The 25,206-nt window shown below is 42.0% G+C and overlaps 1 protein-coding gene across 7 annotated transcripts in view; it reads right to left on the minus strand.

Moving 5' to 3' along the window:
* Satb2 (SATB homeobox 2) overlaps nucleotides 1–25,206 on the minus strand; it is a 183,838-nt gene that overhangs the window by 46,163 nt on the left and 112,469 nt on the right. For all 7 annotated transcript variants that reach the window (XM_032901124.1, XM_032901126.1, XM_032901123.1 and 4 more), the window contains 2 exons: nucleotides 10,003–10,215; nucleotides 5,679–5,834 (listed from right to left, as the gene is read on the minus strand). In XM_032901124.1, the coding sequence (XP_032757015.1) occupies nucleotides 5,679–5,834; nucleotides 10,003–10,215 (369 nt within the window). The remainder of the gene's footprint in view (nucleotides 1–5,678; nucleotides 5,835–10,002; nucleotides 10,216–25,206) is intronic.

Below are 25,206 nucleotides of genomic sequence, written 5' to 3' on the forward strand. Positions count from 1 at the left end.
TTTCTAAATGGAAGCACAGAAAGTCCCCAAACAAACTTTTGTAACTGTGAAAGGATTTCTCTTCAGCTGGTTGAGACTCTCCTCAAGTGTGAAATGAGCCAGATAGTATTCTGCTCTTGTTTCTTCGTCACTGAATTCTCTTTTCATGAATCCAATAAGTGTCTATTAAAATAAATAACCCCCCTAATGATTCAAGATAACCTAATCAGGAAAGCTGAAATAGATAAGAGGCTAAATACAGGGGAGACCTGTCAAGGGCGTCAATGAACCTCTGCTGAGGATGTCATCTAAGCCCGGACAATGGAATCTACTCTGTACTCGGTTACAGTTCAAGGTTAATTACAGTTTACCTTGCACGAAGTGAGCTTTTTCTAGTGTCCAAAATTGTATACTAAGTCCTAAGCTGAATCTTCATAGGGACCAATTTTCAGCTTTCTCTGGGCTGCCTTAAGCACATCTCTCACATTTCTGTGGATGTGTTTACAAAGATTGAGTCTGTAATTGAGAGTAATGGAAATTTTATTTCAGAACAATTCTTTAACCTCTGCTGTACAGGGCTGAAATCAAGAGGGGATTGCATGAGACTGTGCTGCCTCTACTCCCACAAATACATGGGAATATGCTGGATTTCACGTCTATGGAGGTTTACTGTGCCTTTTTGTGTTACTGTATACACAGACACATGCATAGATGAGCACACATACATGAAAAAGCCATTTATATGTGTACAGAAGAATAAATGTGAAGCCTTGGGCTCTTTATTATACTAGAAACATAATAGCTAAATGTGCCTTACTATATGTTTCTACGCCCTTCAGGCTCAAACTGTAGCTGAGGTGTTAAACTTTATGCTAAGCAAACTTCCTCCAGAACCTAGGAAAGCAGGGTCATAAGTAAGACTTGTGCTAGGTCAGGGCAAGGACCATATGGAGGTAAGCTAACAAATGGTGCCCGATTTGAAAGGAGTATGACTGCCAGAGGACACAAACTCGTAGGCACCTATGTTCTTCTCTGACAGAACCATGGCATAGCTCACGCCTCTTCCCAACAGGGCTGGTGAGAGTTCAGAAGACCCTTTAACAGGGAAGCCAGATTTGCTTCAAAGTCACACCCAGTTTCCAAAGGCACCATACCATAAACAGGCAAAATATATCAACTCAAAATACAGAACGAAAAAATACTAAAAACCAATACCAACTTAAAAGACATTCCAATTTTGAGAAATTCATGAATACTATGACCAACTTTCATTGGTATCTAGTTAATAATACCAGTAATAACAAGAAGACGACCAAATAAACAAAAACTCGCTTTACACCATAAAACAGATAGAGGGGAGAAGAAAGACAATTCTTTATTATAAGGTTTCTATCAAAACAAACCCATGGGGAATGTTTGCTGATGCCCTGCGGAAGGTTCTCATTCCTTCAGATTATGCCATAAAGAAGAACTGGAAATCAGAGGTCCATGTTGATGTACAGGGAATACTGGGCTCACTGCCCACAGACTGTGGTTTCAAGGAAACCACTTTCATGGGCTCCCAGAGAACCTGCCGTACAGGCAAAGCACACCCATTGTTTTAACTTCTGCTGAGGGTAAGTGGTACAATGAACCAGGAGTCATCTGTAGAACCTTCTGGCTGTGCTTCCTGGCACGTCCCATACCACAGAAATCAGCACAATCATATATTTATTTCCAACACCATCCCAAGGATGCTACCCTCATAATGGGACCTTAGAATAATGTTAATCATTTCTTTTGAATACATACAAAATGGCAACAGTTTGGTCTCTTGCAACATAAGCAAGGAAGGCTAAGAAACTCAAATAGTGAAACTAAAGAAAACCATTTATATTTTATAAATTTACTCTTCCACATGATCTTGCCTTTACTAGATAACTTATAACATAGTTTTTTAACTATCTACACTGAAAGCAATGAATGCATTCCATATAATCCCTATCAAAACCCCAATGGTTGGGTGAGGAGTGTAGCTCGGTGGTAGATAACCTTCTTGGCACGCATAAGACCTCAAGTCAATCTCTGGCATCAAGAAACAGGCAAACAAACAAACAAATTCCATTTATTTACATTCTTCACAACAGAAAAAGGAATTCTAAAATTTTTAAGGAACTACAAAAGTCCCCCAAAGAGCCAAAAGTCAGGGACATCATACTTCTTGATTTAAAATTGTACTACAGGAGCTAAGGCTGTATCTCCGTGATACAACACTTGTCTGTCACACTCAGGCTGCTGGGGTTGATCTCCAGCAACTCCAATAAATGAATCACTCATGTTACAAAGCTAATCGTCAGAATTTCAGAGTGTGGCTGTAAACACTAATGCACAGGCTGAAGGAACAGAATGGAAAGGGCTTGGAACTAAATCCAAACATACAAAACTGAATTTTTCAACTAGGATACCAAAAAACACAATGAGAATATGGAAGTTTAATGGGATGAGGGTCAAATGTTCAGGGCCAGCTATGAACTGAGATCCTATTAACCAACCAACCAGCCAACAAACCAATCATTAAAAAATGTTCCAGAAAACTGGATCTCCCCATATCTAGGAGAATGAAATCGGATGCTTATGCCATATAAAAATCAACTCAAATCTAAGACAAGAAACAGGCAAGTCAAACTATAATTGGTTGTTAGTTGAAATTCAGAACACACATTTTAATGGCAATGCAGTAATGAGGCATACAGCTTTCTACAGAGTACTAGTGCCTGTGAGGCACAGAACCCACAGAAACTCCTCTACATGAGAGCAGAGACACTAGAACCACTCGCATGCAGAACACAGGTTTTGTGGGAATAACATGGTAGAGCTTTTCAGTGTTCAGAAACTCTTCTCTCTCTCTAGCTACAGAGAGCTCACAGTCTTGTCTTCTCCTCTGCTCTTGCAGTGAGGAGAAAACTCTCCTAATCCCTGCATCCTCCTGTCTCTCTTGCTTGAGGAAGAAGACCCTCCCACCCTCCCTCTGGCTATAGCTAGAGCTCCCAGGCCTGATAGGGTGTGGGGGACAAGGAGAGCATCCTAGGAGTCCTTAAACCCGGGTAGAGGACTCCAGGGCCATTCACCCACACCCCATGGGTCCCCTGGTTATTCTTCCGGATCACCTCCTTTGCTTTATCCCAGCAGCCCCCATCCTTTACGTCCCCACCATCTTTAATAACTGATTGCAGCCGATTCACACCAAGTGGGAACGGGCCTACTAGACGATGGTTGAGTTCTATGGAAAGTGAATTTCTAATGAAGTGGAGGATTGAGAGCTATATCTAAGCTCAGGGCTCCAGTCTCCTCCAGTTCTTAAGGGATCTTAATCAACGGTTTCACTAGTTTCACCTCCATATGATGGGAAAGCCCTGGAGAGGCATTAACCTCCTCAGTCGCCCTGAGAACTCCCAAGCCCTCCAGAGAAAAATAACAGAATGACAGAAGTTAATGAAAGAAAGGAGGGAATGCTTTGCTCTCTCGTTTCTCACAACCCAAAGAAATGTGTGTGCATCTTGGGGAGGTAAAATCTGCCTGAGTCATTCCCGCACTAGAAACATACATTAAATACATGGACCAAATCAAGCAAGTGGGCCTGCTGTTGGGTGAATGCTGGTGCTTCCGGGATAGAGTATCCTTTATGATGAACTGTCTTTAAAGCTATGTTATTTGGCACTATTTTTTTTTTTTTTAAGAAACATCATTCCTGAAATACTTATTTGGTCAGCTATTTGCAATATATGGTTCTTTGTCCAAACATTTAAGAAGAGCCCATTCTTCTGAGGAAAAAGAGAGACTTCCAAGTGCCTAGTCCCCACTTATGCTCAATTTCATCCTTTGGGATATTAATTTTCAGAACCACTTTTCCAGGCTCTAGGAAATCAGGACTGCTGATTTCTTGGGGAGGCCTCAGAATTGGTAACAGCTAACTGTCAAACGCAGCTCTCAATCATCCACCTGAATTAATTAGGCCTTGCTAATCCCAACAGCCACAGAGCCATGTCAACAAGAAACTTGTGCGCCCTTCAATTGAGCTCTCAGACTCTGGTCTTCAGTTTATCCTTATAAAAGAAGGAGCAAGGAAAACTGAAATGTGTGTCAGGACACAGAGAGGGTCAGGTTTGCAAAATCACTTATGCAGCTCTCACACCCACTGCACATCCACACATACGCCCCTTATTACCCAGTGGAAAACCATTAAATGCACAGTAGTTTTGCCAAGTGGCGTTAGCATTTAACACCTTCTTCGTTTAACAGCTCCAACTCTCATTATATTATACCATGTGTTACATGGGATTTTTATGCGTTTAACAGTGTAGGGAGGCGCTATGGTCTTTTCTTTTTGTGGATTTTCATCCTATGGTTAAACATATCTTAGCAAACTCGGTTCCCTAGTTTTGTTGATGAAGGAAGTCAGAGTCATTTTCAAGAATGACTACATGGAGATTAAAAAGGAAAATAAACATTTCAATCCTCTTCAAACTCCTCTGGTATTCTCTCTCTTCATTAAAAACTGAAAGTAAGATACTGTAATGCAGGTCAAAAATGAGGTTAATCTGCCAATAATTAGTCTAAATATGCTAAATTTAACATTTATCATGTTTAAGGACTTAATTTTTATTGAACTCTTTCTTGCTCAATAAAAAACGTGACACCCAGTAACTTAGTACTACAGCTCACAGTAGTAACTCAGAGCTCAGTAGTAACTACAGCACCCAGCACATATCTGTCAGGGAGAGGGCCCAGGCCATTTTCCATTTGCATATGTAGGAATGGAAGCATTTGTCATGCAAAGCACAGTGGAAATCAAGCTCAAAATCAAAGGGCTCCCAAAATTCTGCTTCACCTAACTTCCATTTCCTCTGTCCTACACTAATCCTTTATCTGTGGGAGAAAGAAGGGTGCCCTGGTGCAGCCTAAGGCAGTAGCTGCCCCCTTAAACAGACCGAGGCAGAGGGGTAGATCCCACCAACCAGTGCTGCTTTCAGAAAGGAAGCCAAGCATCTGTGTGCTGGGCTCCCCTGAGCATCGCACTCCCTGCAGCTCTGATGCTGAACACTTTTACTGGATAAGCATCTATGTTTTTCTGCTAAAAGATTTTAGCACTTATTCTGGAACCCCCACGTGTGTTTTCTCCTGGAAAAACAACTGTATTCAATATGTGAACGAAACACCCGACAATCACAAGGTGTCTCTGGGGCTGGGCAAAAGTGGTTATTAGAGCGAAGTCAGCCTTTCCCCTGGTGGGAATAGGAAGGTGATGAGCCCTAGTTAAATGTGGTCTCAAGGAAGGGGCTGTTATGCACAGACTACAGTTTTCTTTTTTTTTACTTAAAAAAATTGCTTCCTCAAGAAACACATGTTTTTTTTCAATGAACATAGGAAGCTTTGGATAAGGGAAAAATATTTTAACTCTTATTCTTTAATATCAAACATTTATTTAAGAGAATGAAGCTAGGTTCTGGCATTGTCTCTCTTCTGAACTCCGATGGGAGTTACAGCAAAGCCATGGGGCAGAAGGCAGAACATGATGGGCTCCCCAGGGGTTATTACTGTTATTATTATTATAAAAACAGATGTGTTTTTATTGGAGGGGAAAGAGAGCGGTCCCAGCACTCCATTTTATTCTTTAAAAAAAAAAAAAGAACAAAACAACAAAACAAAAAACCCCTACTCACCTGACTTTTGTTTGCAGCCACTTTGGCAAACAGGGCTTGAGACACCTTGGCTCTTTTCATCTCCTGTTGGATCTCGTCATAAATGGCAGCTGTGATGTTGACGTTGGCTCCGTCCACCTTAATAGGGAGGTCTGTTGTCGGTGTCGAGGTTTTGGCCTACCAAGAGACCATGAAAATAATAATTTAAAAAGTGCTGCATTCAGAGCAACCATCTGTGCAGAAATTATCAGAGGGTTTCAGTCAGCTGATGCCAAACCACATTAGCTACAGAGGGACACTTCCTGTCCATTATTCTAATCAGGTTAATTGTGATTGGAAATAATTGCAATGCATTCCTATAGGACATACAGAATCCTGTCAGCTCTTGGTTCCCCTCACAGGAGCCTGGTAGCTCACAGGTAGGAAGGCAACCCTGGGCACACCAAAGTCTGACATCTACCTACAAGCAAGCACACAGAACACACTCACTTTTTCTTTGCAAAACATGACACACCTTACAGAAGAGCCAATTCTCCAAGTTAAAAAAAAAAAAAAAACTGAGTAAATGGGTAGAGGTCTCTAAATAATAAATTATTACTCAATTTAATGCATTCCCGCGAGTACCTCTCACTCTTTATTAAGGTTCATGTATGTTATTTGAGTCTGTGTGGTTCCCGCCACTATTGTCATTATGCTATCCAGACAGACCCCTAATTTCACCTAGGAAATCACTGGAAATGAAACAAAATTTCATTTCATACAATTCGGCTTCAGATGCCGTCCATGGGCAGTTTTCATTTCCTTAAACTCATATTGTGGTTTCACGCATTCTGCTGCACGCGTTTTAATCGAATGATTTCCCATTAGCTTCAGAGACAAATGAAGGACGATGCAGGTGTCGTGCTTCCCGGGGTAGGAATACCCTAAACCGTCCCACTCAACCTGGTCCAAAAGATTGCCAGAGAGGCGATGCTGAGTCTGGTCCCTAAGCTGCCTACCTGGAGGGTCCAAGCCGATTTCCTAACCCAGGAAACACAGCTCAGGGACAAGTCATTCCCACCCTTGAATACCTGGGCAGTGCTGACTAAATGGGCCTACGTTTGGTTCTTTTTGTCCTTGCTCACTCTAAAATCCCATAACAAAAATGATGTCTGTAAATCACAACTCTCCCTGTGTTGATGCCCTGAGCCGCCCCTCCCCTAGGCTGACACAATGCAGGGCTAATGGAGGACAGTGTGCAGTTGCGACATGGCTGACTTGTGCAAGGATGGCTGTTGTGAGCCTGTCCTGCCTGCTCTAAGTTCCCATGGAGGCTCAGCTTCCTGAGAGAGCCGAGTGGCATTTACTATCTTCCTTTGCCCTCCCCATCCCAACTTCTTTACTAGTTACTGCCAAGTCACAGCGAGTGGAATTTATGGGCTTCCGCGTGCCAGCACTTCAGGAAGACTACTGACTTCTGTTTTATCTCGTAGCTCTTATAAAAGAAAACCAATGGTGAGGTATCTGCATTTTTATTCACAGGTAAAAGAGCAGAAATGAGGAAAGTCTTCACTTGGTATAAAGGCCATGCAATAGTAGGGTGTTCAATGAAAGCCTTGAACTCAAGCACTTCAGGCTTTAGAGCCTTGGGTCCACTATGCTACTCCACTCCTATATGGGGGAGGTTGATTGGGCAAGTATCCTCTGCCCACAGTAACTCAATCCTCTAGATTCTTTTTTTCCTAATCAAACTATGTTCCTCGACACTGCACAGTCCTTGTTAAGAGAATGAGAAAACATTCTCAAGTGTTGTTGGTCACCATTGCCCTGTACCTCACTGCTTAACTCTTCACTTGAACTCTTAGAGCTAAAAGACGGTGGTAACTCTGGTGCCTGGGTAAGATTCTGAATTCTGTCAGCTGTCTAACTACAGTTCGAATCCCCACTCTATCACTCAGGCATGCGAACTCTCTTCTAGGAGCTGCTTGGCCCAGAGAAGCCTGTTTCCTCACTGGAAACACAAGAGTGTCAGCACAAAACAGCAGTGGTGGAATTCATGCAGAACGCGCTCAGTACGCACTGTGACGCCAGGGAGAGCGAGGAAACAACCACTCTCACCCCATGTCATCCTATTTCCTAGGACACTGAAGACACGCTACTGAAGAATGACTGGAGGCTTAATTTCAAATGGGAAACATCTTCAATGTATTGATAAACTCATGATCAAGTGTTAGAGGACTCTGGAAAATGATTTGTGTAAAAGCTGCCTGTGTGGACAAAGTTGTTCCTCTAAATTAAGACGTTGCTTCATTGAGGTGTTTTTCCCACTCACCTCCACCCTTGGACAAGAGCTCTGTAGAAATTTGCATCACTTTTTCCAGTTATGAGGAAGGGGGTCATGACGGCCTTGAACTTGCCTTGTAACTATTGGCCATGAAATTATGCTCCTCCCACCTCTACCTCGGAGTGGTGAGACGGCGGGCATAGATCCCTGTTTTCTGCTGCTGTTGTTTCTACCGAGCATCTTTATCACTGAGATGTGTTAGAACGAACTTTAAAGACATAGGCACGTAGGGATGCATGAAATGTTGAAAGATTCAAATAACTTTCTTTTTTCCAATCTTCAGCAATGGACACAGAATAAAATGGTAATGAATGTGTGGCTCTAGGATTAAATCCTCAAAAGTGTCTGAATATTTCATATGTACTTTCAGAAATGAAAAAACCAGTAAAATTAAGTACACAACTTCCTGTATTTATCCCTAAGGAAGTTTTATCTAGGAAATTTCAAGATTGGATCCTAATTCAGACAAGGAAAATGTCCTAATGTGAAGCCGTCCGTGTTAAGCCGCTCGGTCAGGTTCTGGAAGTGATCAGGTCTTTGGAAAGGTGCCGGTGATACGATCTTGTTAGAAAAATATTACAAAGACATGGAAAACAAAACAAACTGACCTGTGCCATTTTCTAACAAGTACAAGTGGCCTTCTTCCAAGAGAGCTGCCTGGGGGTGGTAGGGGCATGGAGTAGGAAATGTGACTAGGCTCTCCAATAATGGCCTAACAGCCTTTTAAATGTTGCAAAAGTACTACTGAGTTTACTAGCAGTTAATATTAATGCAAATTGTCAATGTCCTTAACAACAGTTCTCTATGTATTCTTTGATATTTAAAGAGAAATAAATTAGAAGGCTTGGTTGCAGATGTCCAAAGAAGGCAGTGGAGACTTTAACAGTGAGTATGACTCATAGCTTACTAAAGGCTGAATGAAGTACAAGCAACAATTTGGCAGGCATAACAGAAGGTCATCCACAGTTACAAATCTACTGCAGGGTGCTAAAACACCGAGTCAAGATGTGTGCGAAGAAAATGACGATATACTCACAAAGGCTCTAATATTCCTAACGAGAATAAAATTCTGATGCCGTGTTTAATCAGCTTCTTGAGAAACAAAACTACAGTCTCTCAGCAAAGGAACCTTTTATTTTAATGTAACCCGTTTTCAGTTTTGCACGAACAGGTATGCACCAAGTGACCTTTCGTCCTGAGAACCATCGCTCAGAACTTATGCAATCCAGAGAAGCAGAGAGGGAAATGGTTTTATCTATGTTAACAAAGTAGGGAAAACTTAGGGGAAGTGTGGATTCGGTGGAAATGAGCATCTTGCATTTGAACTGCTACTGTGCCTTGCCTGCCTTGAGCTCTGACCACATTAGAAGTGTGGAGACACGGAGGCCAGACCTCAAATCCTAGAGGGACAAAACCGGAGGCCTCCTGCTTCTAGGACCCATGGCTCTGGCCCGGCTACTGCACTCCCTGCACACAGAACTTTCCCACTGTGTTTCATTTTTAAAAAAAAGTTCTCATTTTGTTGTTAATTGGGGGTAGGGGTGGGGTAGGTAGACATGTGTGCAGGATCTCCCTGGCGTTGGCGTTCCAAAGAAAAATGTTAACCGCTGAGCCATCTCTCTGGCCCTCCATTTTCTTACTAGAATGTACATGATATGCTCACTGAACGGCTGTTTCTTGCCCTCAACCACAGCCCCCACTCCCAGAAAATAAACAAGCAAGGAAAATACAGTAGCTGTTATAGAGACACAACTCCAACAGGAACCCCATTTTTTTCTTCTGAAACTGTATAATAGTCAGGAACCCACCTCCTGTTCTTGCCCTGTCCCCTCGCCTGCTTGTGTGGAAGAATGGGAAGATCCTAAAGAGAAGGGAATAATGCACCACCACAGCACGGGATTGCCTCGTGCCATGGCCAGAGGAATCCTTTGATCTGCTCAATTATGGTTCTTGGTTTTCAGGGGAAACTAGCATGTACACGAAGCAGGAGGTAGGAAGTGACGTCTGGAGCAGATGGCTCACCTGTGGGGTTCGGGAGGAGCTGGGACTGCTAGAGGCAGAGGACACCATGCTCACATTGGGGTTCATGCTCCGCTCTCGCTCATCCTGGTAAATGCGGTCGCGCTCCACTTCAGGCAGGTTGAGGAAGTTCTGCATGGCCCTCAGGTTTACTAGAAGAGACTGAGAGGCAGTCCTGGGGTCTTCTTCCTTACGCAGTATCTCTGACAATAATCCCTGGTAGAGTGGGGAGAGAAAATAGGTAAAGTCACGTCTACAGATTTACGTGTATGGTTTCCATCTCCACCCCAACTGCGCCTCGGTTTGCCATAACCAGCTTGAGGATACCAGGAACATGCCTAACTCCTTAGGGCTTGGGAGGAGTCAGTCTGCTGTGCTCCTTTCTGGGGCTGTGCCTTATTTTAGGATATCTACTCTGCCACCTCATCAGCCCTGTACTAATCCTGTGTGCGCCAAAGCCAGCGAGCAAGGTAGGCGCTCAGGAGGAAATGTGGAGCTGCAATTACCACCAGGTGCCTCCTGCAAGTATTTCAGGAGCTGTTAGAACTCTCTCTGCTTGAAACTGGGAACTCTTGGCAGTCCTGCTTAGCTTTATGAATCTGCCAAGTTTGGTAAATTTAGTTCCGACATTTAAACAGCATGGGAGATTTACATCGATTTTTAAAAAAAAATAAAAGTTTGGCTGAATTTCTGTTATGACCGGCCACTGATTTCGATATAGATGTGTCCGAAGGCAAAGGGGGGGGGGAGTGGAAAGCAAATGGAACCTGTCAACTCTGTTAACTTCTCAGCCTTCCCACTCAGAAGTTATGCTCTCATAGGTATCGTGAGGCACCCCAGACCTTTGTGGGGTACCCTCATGGGAAGCTCTAATTTCAAGTGATGAAAATGTGGTCACATTAGCTAGGGACCGAGACATGCTCTAACTGTAGTTTGGAAAAGCTCTGATGTCCTGATTGACTAGATGTCTTCTGAATTTTTGACTCAAATAAATAAGGAGGCTTTAAAAGAGGTGTTTTGTTGTACTCTAGTGACACAGAATTCACAAAGATTTTGTCACTACTCCAGTAAAGCAACATGGCCTCAGAGGACAGTAGGAGACAAGCCAGAGAAGCTGCTCTTAACCTACAGGTTGTGACTGATCCTGCTCAATAACCCTTTCCCAGGTGCCACATATCAGATATCCTGTGTATGAGATACTTATGTCACAATTCATAACAGGAGCAAAATTACAGTTAAGAAGAAGCAACAAAAATAATTTTATGGTTGGGGGTCAGCAAACATGAGAAACTATTAAAGGGCTGCACCATTAGGAAGGTTGAGAACCATGGAGCTAGAGCGATGTTAAGACAGAGGCAGAGTCATTACTGCTGCATGCGCTGTGGGGTGACCACTCAGAAGCATCATTTCATATTCTCAGCTTTTATCCTTTTGCAGGGCACCGTGAGATGAGGGTTTAGGACTGTTCCCCCCAAGAAGAGCTAAGATGTTAATCCTATACTTTGAACACATGGGGCAACCCTAAGTCACGAAAGTCACTTCTGTGAAGTGTGGTAAGGCACTGCTGGTGCCAATGGTGTCTGCACTAAGGAAAATTAATATAAATGCAGGAGACACCGCTCGCATATAAAACAGCAGTGGTTGTAAGGAGAACTATCCTCTGGCTGGACAGAAGTCTGCAGGGTACAGTGGGCATTTTCATATAAACTATTACATTGTTATTGTAGTATAGCAAATGCCATTTGTAGGAATGTGCATCACACAGCTACCAACATTTCAGGGAAGCAGAATCATCATTCAGAACATCACATAGGGCTGGAGAGATGGCTCAGTGGGTAAAGGCACTTGCCTGATGAGCTCAGGTTGATTCTTGGGATTTACATGGTAGGTGGAGAGAACTGACTCCTGCAACCATGTGCACTGTGGTACACGCATGCACATGCGTGGGTGTCCACACACATACCATACACAGAGAGACACATAAATCAAACTAATATTTTTTTAGAAATTACACAAACCGACTACACAGCATGGAACCGACCAATGGTATGCCATCTGCCAGCTGTGAACTTGGAGGGCACATTACTTTGGTTAGAGGAACCCTAACACTATGTAGAAGTGCCCACACACACATAGCTCGGAAGCACACAGAGTTTGCTTGAGGTCAGAATGTGAACAAGGATAAAATATAGCACATAATGAAGCTAAAAGAAATGTTAGTGCGTGTGTGTGTGCATGTGCGTGCGTGTATGTGTATGTGTATGTGTGTATGTGTGTATGTGTGTGTGTGTGTGTGTGTGTGTGTGTATGTGCTAGCTAGTATGGGTTCATGCACATATGTGCTTAAGAAAAGAGCAAGGTAGGTGGTGTGTGTAAAAATATTGTACTGCTAAAATGATTAGAGGGAAATCAGATCTCACTGCATGTTTTTAGAAGCAACAAGTGGGGCACTTGTCTTCCAGGAAAGAATGCAGTCCATGAATCAGTTCTACTTCTGAAACTAAGAGTGACATCGCCTAGGGTCACCCTACTTCCATTTTAACTAAGCAACCAGAAATACTCATAATGCATTTGCTTCAGAGGTTTTTTAACATATATCTCTAAATTAATATGAAACAAGGAAGTGGATTTTAAATTGCCCCTAATTTCCAAAGTCAGTAAGACACTAAGATTGACATTCTCTGAGCTTTCCTTCATGATGAGTCATGCACAGAAAGAACACATTGGTTTTCTCCCTCCTCCCCATCCATTCTCCCTCCCATCTTCCCTACCTACATTGAGGATTGTAATAAAGGAATTTTAGGGTCATCATGGAGATATATATGCACTATGATAATTAATCCAAATATCTCCGAGGTAGAGTTTGACTTATTCTTCCTCCATAAAATTATTTTCATGAGTCACATAGTGTATTACAGCAAAGGCTTATACATATGAAATAGTGAAATAAAATAGTATTGTTCTAGTACACCATATCTAAAAACTATGCTTGTAAGTCCCCAGAAAAAGAAGTCATTAGAAATTATGGAGTGTTTTTATTTTGATTCTTGAGTTTATATTATGCTTTTACTTTAAAACTGCATAGGATCCCTGTCCTACACCTGTCACATTCTCGTGAGCCTTCTAGGAAAATTCACCCGTCTCTCAGGGCGATGCATATGGGGCACCCTTGATGATGGCTGCTGGTCAACACCGCTGCTTAAGCAAAAGAGAAACAGCACTGTATTGTCAGTGGCTGATGGAATAGATTGCTTCCATCAAGTAATTTACCTAATTGCAGGTACAGTCTCAAACGAACAAGCTTGGCCAGTAGCACCTTCACACACGGCCTTCAAAAAATTACAACATTGCTCCAAATCCTTTACCTCAACTCTCATCAGCATGGCAGTGGTCCCAAAGTGCATTCTTTCCACTGGGGACATTTTCAATGGCACGTGACTAACTAGAGTGAACAGACCTTAGCTGTTTGGTTTTGATTTTTTTTTCACTTGGCTATTTATATCCCTTTAACTATTATAAACTAAGATTTTTAAAGGCGTGGTGTAAATTCTGCAGATATACGTGTGAAGTGAATCCAGTTTGTTGGAAATCAACATGCATGTGTGCACGTGCACGTACACACACACGTACACATACACACCCCCCCCTCTCTCTCACTTCCCCAACCCACCACCCACTAATTATCAAGATGAGTAAATGTTTATCATATTGAATCTGTCTTGAATGGAATATAAATTAATAATTTATCTCACATAAATATTTCTAAAGCCTTTGCTACTGTGTCATCTGGCACTTTAATTATCAACCAGCAAACCAGGAGATGTCAGTTGGATAGTGCCATTATGTAGCCTGACATATAGAAAATGTGGTGTAGCTCCTAGGCTCTGGAGGAAAAAAAGATGCACTCCTATCAATAGGAAAGCCATGAAAAGGAACTAATAAGTTAGCCAGGATAATGCTTATTAAACTTTCACATCAGTAATAATATTAAAATATATGGCCAGTATTGAGTGTCCATTAAGTATTGTAGGCAACAGAACCCTCTCCAGGGAGATGTAACAATTTCCTCAGTGGTGTGAGTCTACTTTCACAAGACAAAGAAACATGTTGCCTGTAAGGGTACAGGTAACACAAAGTGCTTATGCCCTCCACAGGTTTAGGCAACGAGCATCTGCAGAGGGCTCTCCCCTGGCTCATCAATGGGGGAGTTTATAAGCTTTTCAGATCACTGCTAGGACCAACAGAGAATAGATGGTTTGAGAAGGAACTCACTAAAATTAAGATCATTCAAAGTATAAAACAAACTGAAAATGCAGTCTGGCCTGCCTGAGGATACAGGCTATCTTCCGATAAAAGGAAGAAATTGGGGTGATTTTAAAGTAGAAGAAGTCATGTTTATCTGAGGTAAAACAACATTTCTAAGTAACACTTTGAATGTACTTTGCTTTCCAGCGCTGAGCTTTCTGCATCAATTGTTCATCAATTGGTACAATGTTTCCTTATATTAGTGTACAGGATACAAACTGACACTTATAAAGGTGCGGAAAATGATAGTGACTGACTCTCAAGCTTCTTCACTAGCCTTGTCACCTTCTCAGGGACAACTGACAGAGACCTTTCAATCCCGAAGAGAACGTGCACCTGCATGGACGAGGTCTTAGGTTTAAGACTGTACAGATCCCCACAGAGCAGGTCATGACTGGTTGGATCTGAACGGATATTCTTTATATGTGGTTTTCAAGGTTTTGGTAGCTTTCTAGAGTTAGGCTACATCATTCACAGAAAAAAAATTATGGAAACACTAAGCCAGTCATTGTTCCTCAATTGTTGAGGAAGCCCCCAAACCCAGCAAAACTGTCCCAAAGAATAACAGCTCCATTAATTCCTTCTTCATTTATGATTTGGCTAAAAAAAAAAAAATCAGGGAAAGGGTGAAAAGACAAAAAGAGTGCTTCCACAGAGTTCTCTGCATGGCGGGAGGAAGGTTTTACAGGAGCATGCTGGAAAGGGCATTGACTCAGTGTGGTTGTACTTATTTGCACACTGGTGGTCCCAGTGCTTAGGACACAGAGGCAAGGTCATGAGGTCAAGGCTCTTTCCGGGTCATGCAGTGAGACCCTGTCCCAAAGAGGAACAAGGGAAGAAAGGTAGACAGAAAGAGAAATGGGGAAGGGAGAGGAGGGGAAGTGAACGGGAGAGGAGTGGAAAGAGGGGGAGTGTTAGAAGATAAGAGGGCAACAGGAAGACAAAGGGAAAGAATGACAACTAAACTACCATCAATCAAAATACCGCTAGTGCCATCTTGGTTCGAAATAAGAAGATGTATTGCCAACTGTGGGACTGGAGGGCCGGACTGTGTGGAGGAGGCGAAATAGGGTCTGACTGAATCTTTAAATGTGAGTAGCACCTGCAGGGAGAGATAATGGTACAGCCAGGAAGGGGAAAGGTGGCAGCAGAACGTCTGAAAGAAAAGAGGCCATGCTTTTTCCAGACGACCAAGGGAAGTGTGCTTTCTTAGGTGAAAAACTGATACAGTAGTGTAAACCTTCTGAAGGGACAATGATGGTGACATGAATCAGAACTGGAGGTACCGGTGTGTACACATCAAGCAGCACACGCTGCCCCCAAATGAAGCGATATTAGATAATACACTCTGCCTTTTTGTCACCTGCAACAAATTAGGCTTTCAATATGCAAAACATCTTCCTTCCAGAAAAACAAATGATCATGATTCCCCTTAATTGTAATTTAATGAGGCATAATTTATTTTTTAAAGTGATATACACCAGGTGTGTAGGGGGACGTGGAGGAGCCAAAGCCTGGTGTTTGTCTAAGAATCAAAGTAGCTGGAGGCCATTTCCATCCCTATAAATTACATATGTGGCTGCTTGTGGCCATTGAAATGGGAGACAAAAAAAGGCAACTTGTGGTTATGTATTATTCCAACAGATAGAGGTAACTCAATTCAAAAAGCAACCCACTGACCATACAGCAAAGAGTCCAATCTGGTGAGGGCAGATATGAGAAGGTCACGTTAGCCCCTCACGTGTGTTGCTGAATTGTGCTCCAAGGAAACCCATACAGCCCATACTATTTTAGGAGTGCATAGACGGGGAGTTTCAGGGAACACACGCCCCATTTCCTCACAGCATGCTTCAGTCATTAACTCTGAGATAGGTGAAGATATTTCACAGGGATGGCAAACCTTTCCAGAAACTAAGTGACATCCTTATGAAAAGGTATGATTCAAGAATATATCACAGTGATTCTGAAAGCATGTGTTTACAATGGCATATTGTTTGAAGCAGATGATGTCATAACCAATAGCAAGATTTTTAAAAATCTGAAGGCACAAACAAACAAACAAAACTCAAAAACCAAGCTGTAGGCTTACTCCCATTTTGCAGATTAATGTGGCAGAAAGGCAGAGACAAAGGAGGCTTTGCAGGGACTTGGGCCACTCTTCTATGTACCAGAGAGTATGGCCTGCTCTGACCACTCTCCTTGAATACAGACAGGGAGAGAAGGCCCTCTCTGTGCTGCTCACATTGCACTATCCTGTCAGCCTTAACCCTCACTCAGTTCTGATGTTCATGCTCAGGCAACAGGAGGAATTGTTGTTGTTGTTATTACTGTTATTACTACTACTACTACTATTATTATTATTATTATTATTATTATTATTATTACTACTATTATAAGGTAAAGTCAAATTTCTAGTCTGATCCCACAAGGCAAACTCTTAACACATTGGAGGTTCCCTAGGCATTACCCAGAGCAGTGGAGCCAGGGGCATGTAGGAGGCTCCTGCTTACATCCACTGCTCAAACGCTGGCCTTCCTTATGAAGTTCTCATCCTCCCCTCATTTCCTGCTAGGTGCTCCTGAGACATTTCTCCCTCTGTTTACGAACATAACAGGTTTCCCGTAACCTACAACCGTGCTATGATTCTGGCTGTTGAAAGTCATCTGTGTAATGCTAAAAGTATTCACCCCGCCCCCAACTCCCAGAGCTCTGCTGAGCTATGAAGCCAAAGTACTTAGTGTGATTTGAATAAAACCTATACTGGGCACAACAATGGCAATTTGATTTTTATTATTAAAAATGATGTGCTAAATCCTCAAAGAAGATGTCGTTATTGCATTAGTTTAATAAAATCTCTCTTTCATTACAAAATGTCTTTATTGAGAAAGACAGCCTATGCATGTCATATTTTGTAGGACGGGTTAGACAGAATTGAACACCTAAAGGGAATTAATGTACTTTGCAAATAAGAATGCACTTATAAAAGTATCTGCTAAAGGCCAGAGCTGCACCATTCAAACCACTACAAAGGTAGATAGGTATAGGAGCACAGATAGCCCTCCTTTGGACTGAGGTGCACAGGACTAACTCAGTCTCACTTTTAAACCTCTCTTTCTCCTTCACATTGGCCACTGTAAACACTATCTCTCTCCCACTGGGGGCCGATTCTCTGTACTCTGTGCTTGGTGGTGAGCTAGTGATATGGAGAATATGGATCTGTGAGAAAACACTTATTCATTACAGTTCTGGAGGGGGTCTTGGGGAAAGAGTCTACAGCAGGCCCTAGCAGGCCACATATTTAGTCTGTCTCTTGAAGCACTCAAGATCATTTTATTCAACTTACTGAAAGCAATGGCTGACAGTGATACTTTGCTTCATGCAAATCTCACTTTGGAACAACTACCCCATACACCTTAAGTCTGCAATTTATAAATGAAACACTTGTGTCATGAGAAACCCCCTTCCTGGTACATTCAACGAAACTTGACCATGGTACCTGACACATCAATGTTACACATGCAATACAAGATACATGGGCACAGCAGACCATCCTTCAACATTCTGAAAGCCAAAAGAGCCTTTGCTGCCTTGAATATACATCCCTGTCCAAGCCACAGGCCGGCATGTCCAACAGAGGAACATCGCCAGCCCACTTCTTGTCATGTTTGCTGTTTGTAGCATACAGAATCTATGTCCTGGCAGACAGGTCTGATGATCAGTCCCACATCACTCTTCCTCGGCTGTTGCTCTGTCTTGGTCTTTAGGAAATGAGAAGTACTACAACAGGACTACACATACACATTCAAAGCCAAACTTTTCAAAACACATTAGCACTGAAACTCAAAAGCAGAGGGATGAGCAGGTTGTATTTGGAAAGGCACTGTCTGGGCAGACAGAGCTTTTACACACACTGGCTATCTCAGTCACAGACCCTGGCTGTCCCTCATTTCCATGAACATTCTACAGAACGACTCTTGAGAACCCATTCCCCACATTTTCTAGCTTGACTCTTATATCTCAACATTGGCAAAATTAGTGCCCTCCAAACACAAAGCAAACCAAAAAGTGCAATTACTAGTATTGCTATCTCAAACATATGAGCTGCTTTTAGAGACAAGTAAATACACTATCCTGCAATACCACAGCGCTGTGCTCCTTCCTGCTGTAAAATCTACAGGTTGACCCCTAGCACCTCCAGGGTCAAAAGCACCCATTTTTGCCTAGTTCACGGGAGACCATGGCACTCGCATGCCATAACAGTATTCTCGGGTTGCATTTACTGCCTGACCAGCTTGAGGAAGTGGGTGTGCCTTTCAAACCCTGTTCCAAGATAACAGAGATGACTGAGAATGGGGCACGGATGATAGGAAGCTCTGAATCCAGGCTTCCTGAGCTCAAAACGGGACTCTAATTAGATACAGATCAGTCACTCCCTCTAGGCAGATTTTCTACTTCCCTCACAAGGTTCTCTACAGCACAATGGTGAGTACAGATATGAACACTGGGTTCACTAAATGGCAGCTATCGTGCGATGCCTAGCATGGCTTCTAAATGCATAATAAGAACCTGTGAAATGTGAAAATGAGTCAAACATGTTGAAATATAGTCATTTTAAAATTAAAGCTTTGAATATTCAAAGTATGTCAGTTATACTTTGCTAAATATTTTCTCATACATAAGGCAAAAATATAAACAATAACTTTCAGGAAGTGGTATAATTAAAATTATTTGAGCTAGAGGAAAATATAAACAAGGGTCATTCTATAAAATGGAATGACTATATGAGTGTTTCAGGTAAGGTCAAGTTAAGATAGTAATCATTGGTGGACGCGATGGCGGTACAGGCCTGCAGTTCTAGAACTTGGGAAGTAGAAATGGGAGGATGAAGAGTTCAAGGCTGTGGACAGAGACCTGGAATGCTCATGGCAGCTTGAGCTATATGAGACACTGCTTCAAAAATAGCAATCACTAAGATATAAACTGTATACTTCAAATAGCTAAGTCAATTTCTTTCCCTATACAACATATAAAATAATTAAAAATAAGCCTTCATCTATATCATCATTTCAAATGGGTCACAGTTATTAGTAGATCATGAAGTTAATTTCGTAGATCAAAACCAATTTTTATAATGAATCAGAGTTCTAGAAATTAGAAAATACCAAAGTGTTTTAATTATACTATGAATATGCTTTTATAGGGCTTTTTTCTCTTTCATGAAGACTTTGCTTTAACAATAAATAGAGCTAGAGACAGACATAATGTGCACATAAGCACGTATCTACTAGCAATGATTTGCAAAGTACTCAGGATGGGCATGGTGGCAGGTAAGAGAAGTTCAGAAGTAGATGCTATAGTCTACAGTGATCATTTTTGGCACAAAAATTACAGAGAGATTTAAAATTTCTTGGAAAAGCCCACATGATTTCAAATTAGTTATATTACGTCACGGCATTTCTGGTCTCTAAAAGTTAATTCACCTTATTTGAACAAACAGGCATATAACTCCCAGCTAACTGGTCCTTATTTCAGTCAATGGCCATGAAAGGAATGCTCCTGGAACATACTGTTTTAAATAATCAGAACTAAAGGTGCTGTTTCCACTTTCTCAGTGAAATTTTTATAAAACTGTAAAATATGACCTAGGCCTTAATACAACAGTAGATGCTCACACCAGAAATCCAGGTTTCCATGAAGACAGCCTCAGGAGAGGCAGATACAAATACTGAAGATGGAGATCCCTTCTCCATGTGGAATGAGAGGACCAGTACATGGTAGACAACAGTGGAAAGTGACATAAAATTATCACCAAAATGGAATCTTCTACTTGCACTAATTAACAGTAATTCCTTATTTGTGTGGGTGGTACTAAAATAAGATTGCTATCTAGAGAGTCATTCCCTTATGCTATCCAATAACATTGAGATCCTGCTATCTTGAGAGACATTAATATTATTATAATCTTTAAATCTGAGAATTCAAGCCAGTGATTTTGAAATGAAAGACTATTTTATGAAGTAAGCAGGGCCATCTCTCCCTATTTTATTAATTTAATGTTCTGAAATCAAAAGAGGGTATATCAAAAATTCAATAACATGTTCAAGGCTGATGTGCAGCATTTTATATTTACAGCCTACCTTTCAGGGAGTGGACTTCCTCTTCCTCACAGGTCTCCTTGTTATTTTATAACCAGCTCACTGGACCATGGAGTCAAGACCCTAGGTTTACATTGTGGTCTATGACTCGCAAAGAGCCTGGATCTCAAGGAGATACTGAGAAATGATCCTGACTGACACCATGTCAGCTGACAATGATAGAGTATCTTAGAGGTGAGGCTTTATACAACTACAAGCTACAATGCATAATTAAATTATTCCCGTCTCCGACTGACAGTACGTGTAAATCAAACTATGACATTAAAAGACAATTTTTGCCTCCTCCAAACGGGACACTGAGACAGCAGGAAATTGGGAGCTGCTATCTTTCCTGTGGTTGTCCCAGATCTCTTTCTTTCTGACTGGGTTGCTTCAGATTGTGATGTTTAGCAAGTTCTTAGAAATTTTAACCCTAGCAGCTAGGGCCACGCATACATTCCAAACACTGTAAATAAAGCTTAAATCAAACTCCACACCGTTTCATACCACGGTGTTCACATTTTCAGCAGCTGGCCTTCCTGCCGAATTTTCTGATACATCATTCAATCTAATTTTCCAATCTGCTGAAAACATTCTCCAGTTGCTGAGTGACATCATAAATTGTATTTATGACTCTGGTCTTAGGTTTCCTCAAGTGATATGGCTTCGATGAGTAAACGATAGGGTTGTTTTTTTGTTTTGTTTTGTTTTGTTTTTTTGTTTTTGTTTTTGGCTCTCATTAAAAAAAAAAAAAAGTAGTCAAATGAGGACATGTCAATCAAATGAGACCCCACCGGATCTTCAGGGTCCCATTCTCCATCAGCCAGGGCACGTGCACTGCTTCTCCAGCGAGACCTCTGCTAAAGGTCGTGGATTGTCCTTAAACTGAGAAAGCACGTCACTGAGTCAGAAACCCACTACGCTACGTTAAAGTAGCACATTTTATTACACTCAGCTATTCTACCAAAAAACGTGTTTCTGCGAATCAGTTCAGCAAGTCTCACTGACCCGCTGCTCGAGGGAAAGAAACTGAACATGAACAATGCACACGAGATAAGTCTCATTCTCAAAGGTGCCAATGTCCCACTGTCGGCCGGGAGGGATGGCCCCTGGGCTCTGCGGCCAGTTTAAAGGGAAGAGGAGGGAAGCTGTGAGGGTCAGCCCTAACCGCCCTTTTCCGGCATGCCAGTGCCGCCGTTCACATGTGGCACTGCATCCGTTCCACTGGATTTACCCTAGTTTGGATCAAAGCTTCCTCTACTTCATTTAACAGATTTGCTCAGACGGAAGGTCTCGGAGGAGAAGCGGCGTTACTAGACGGGGACTTCTGAACATATGAATATGTAGGTCATTGGATTTTTAAATAAATTAGAGAATAGTTTATCTATTAAGTAAAAGTCACTGTACATATTTTATGAGATGTTACTTATTATAGGTCAGTGGACACCAGTAATATTAAGTCTGAAAACATTTCCGGGAGCCTTGCATCCTGCACGAGCCTCTGATCAATGTTCTCAAGTCTATACTTTAACAGAAAACCAGAATGCTTGAAGTTAGGATTCAAGAGCACATTTAAAGATGCAAAGACATAAATGGGGTAAATAGCCAATGTCTTACTTCATGTATAGCGATGTAATGAGAGAAAGTGCAAACTTAAGATGAATTCAGGATGCAGACATAGACGCAAAAGGAAACACGTGAGCAGAAATGAAAACCTGAGAGACACCATCTGCACCTGGGACTGGGCAGGAGGGAGGGGCAGGGCAGGGAGCGAAGCGACTGTCAGCTCATGTCAGCAGCATGCCACAGCTGAGAAGACTGAGGCCCTTTCCCCAGGCAACGGTGGCACAGCTCTTAAGGGCTCAAGTCCCGTTCCTGTCCTGAATCTCATTCCTGCCCACACTTGCATTCTCTCTTTCCTAATCTCAATCTCTCCTCCCACCCCTCTCTGCCTCTCTCTCTCTCTCCCCACTTCCACTCGATAGCATTAAGTCAGTTTCAATAATACTATTTTCCACTCATTGAACTGAAGAGCGACAGGGTTTCAGGATCAAAATAACTATGGCGACAACGTGTAAGTAGCAGACAGCTATACCAGCCATACAGAGCGTATGGCAGCTGCTTTGTGGGATGAATGGTTATCAGTCAGGTGCTGTGCTTTACCCTCTCAGGGCACGAGCAAATGTCAGTGACATAGAAATGGCATGGGCCTATAATCTTGAGATAAAGATTCCTGTGTAAGAGGTTAATTAATAAAATCTTCCAAGGGAGAGGGGTGAGAGACAATGAAGGTGGGGAAGAAAACCAGACTATGTTGGAGCTTCAGGCTGACTGTGCCTAACAGAGCAGTCTCTTCCACAGGGACAGGGGCTGTCATTGGGTGGCTCCACAGTAGCTCTTCCAGGTCTATGTCAACATCTAGTAGCCTACGGACAGTCTTTAAAATGAAGAACCCACATCAGAAGTATAAGCATGAGTGTGGAGCAGCTCACACAAAGCAAGGGTATGTGCCTGCCTCTGTGGTCCCACAGGGCCATAAGAGAAAGTGCTTAAAATGGAGAAGTAAGAAAACGGCTATTGCTGTCACCTCACTGTTCTCCTTTTGTAGCTTTTTGCTATAAAATAGCAGGGCTAGCCACTTTTTCCAAAAGACTTCTACAGGTGCAATGCTACTAAATGCGCTATGTACAGAACTGTATTAGCCTTATGCCACACTGCAGAGTTCACATCCTGGTACTACTGGCATAAATATGCTAAATCCCTTGTGGAGAAAAAACACACACTCAATTTGTATGTTCTCAGTTTGAATGATTCATGTCTTATTGGTAAACAAGAAAAATACAAAAGTAATAAACAATAGTAAGTAACAGTAAAAGATGACAGCCAAAAGGTTATCCATTTACAGACCAGAGCCACGAGCATAACATACAAGGTGCTGCCAGACATATGCATAAATGACTCTGAAAGACATCTGTGGTGGTTTGAATATTCTTGGCCCAGGGAGTGATGATGCTCTTAGAAAGTGTTGCCTTGTTGGAGTAGGTATGGCCTTCTTGGAGTAAGTGTGTCACTGTGGGTATGGGAAATGAGACTCTCCTCCTAGCTCCCTGGAAGTCAGTCTCCCACTAGCAGCCTTCTGAGTAGAACTCAGCTCCTCCCGCACCATGCCTGCCTGGACACTGCCATGTTCTTGCCTTGAAGACAGTGGACTGAACCTCTGAACCTGTAAGCCAGCCCCAATTAAATGTTGTTCTTCTAAGAGTTGCCTTGGTTATGGTGTCTGTTTACAGCAGTAAAACCCCAACTAAGACAACGTTGATCAAAATTAATATGCATTACAAACCAGTAGAGGTAAGCAAGGGCAAGGGTCACAGGAAGACAGGGGGAGGGGAATGAGAGCAAACTATAGTAATATAACATTATGTATGAAAATGCCATAATAAACCTATCACTATGCATTAACTTAGAAAAAACGAAAGTAAACAATAATAAAGTAACTCTTGGAAATATAGACCCTAATGTCATTTTTACATAATCAGATGGTATATGGCTCAGCAGTCTAAGATAATGAAGTCTCTTTAAAGAACATGCACTTTCCAGATACTGTTTACTGGACGCATGAGGTTTTCATCTGGAAATCTTAAAAGCAGGCAGACGAAGATTTTATGTTTATATTCATGCTGGATTGATGAATGTCTGCAGATGATTTTAATTTCTGCACACCTACACGTACGCAAACTAGTGAGATGTCTTGTTAAATCTTCAAGCAGAAATCCAGAAACACAACCTATCGTGTGACACGCCAGTTTTATTAGCACTAATTCCAGAGAGTCCTGGAGACGTCAATTAGTTCCTGAGAACATTCAGGGACATGAGAATATGCTATACATCAGGAGCGCAACCGAGGACAAGATGGCTTTGGATGCCTACCAAATATGAGTGGTTTTGGTTATATGCAACTATTATTTCTAGAAAAATATGTCATTTAACCATTTTTACATATCCATTTTACCTGGCAACTTACTCTATCACCCAGAAATGTCTGATTCTGCTCAAAAAGGCCTCACCATTTGGAAAACCCACGGCTGGTGTCATGGGGGTACACTACACTGCATTTCCCATTTAACAGTACAGCTGGTGAAGTCAGCTGCCCGTTTGTGCTGTTAGTGAGTACAGCACACAGAGCAAAACCAATCTGCCTGCTGACCTTATGGTCAAGGTCAAACTATGTCATTCTGTCAATACCATCTACCTTGATTAGGCCGGGCTTATACACAACAGGTTATGATCCCAGAGGGATGAAAAGCTTTACCAAATTAAAAGCAGAATTTAAAAAAGAAATACTCATACATTCCTATGCAGTTTCCATTTGATATCCTCAAGGCTGGCCCATGAACTCAAGCTCATGTTGATTGAAAGTGAATGTTTCTCTCTGGGTGTAGCCATCTTACAAATTTAATAGCAGGAGAAAAATAATAAAATGTGTTCTCTGCTTCAATTAGACCTTTTTATAACTTGGTACTTCAAAGGTGGCAATGCCAACGAAAAATCTTTAATCCATAAAGAAAGACATAAAGGATTCCTCAGGAGAAGAAGACAGACCTCCAGGAGCCCAGCACCCTGGCACAGTGGATCCTCTCAGCAAGACTGCCTTTCGTCCTGACTCATTGGAGAGATTTCCCTTATGCTTCAGTGCTGTTTGGGTGAAATGTATCCTGTAGTCATTTCGACAATCTAAAGTAGTACAACCATGCTTTCAATTTTACCC

This window comes from Rattus rattus, chromosome 4 (genome assembly GCF_011064425.1).
Source record: "Rattus rattus isolate New Zealand chromosome 4, Rrattus_CSIRO_v1, whole genome shotgun sequence".
In the NCBI taxonomy this organism is placed as follows: Eukaryota; Metazoa; Chordata; class Mammalia; order Rodentia; family Muridae; genus Rattus; species Rattus rattus.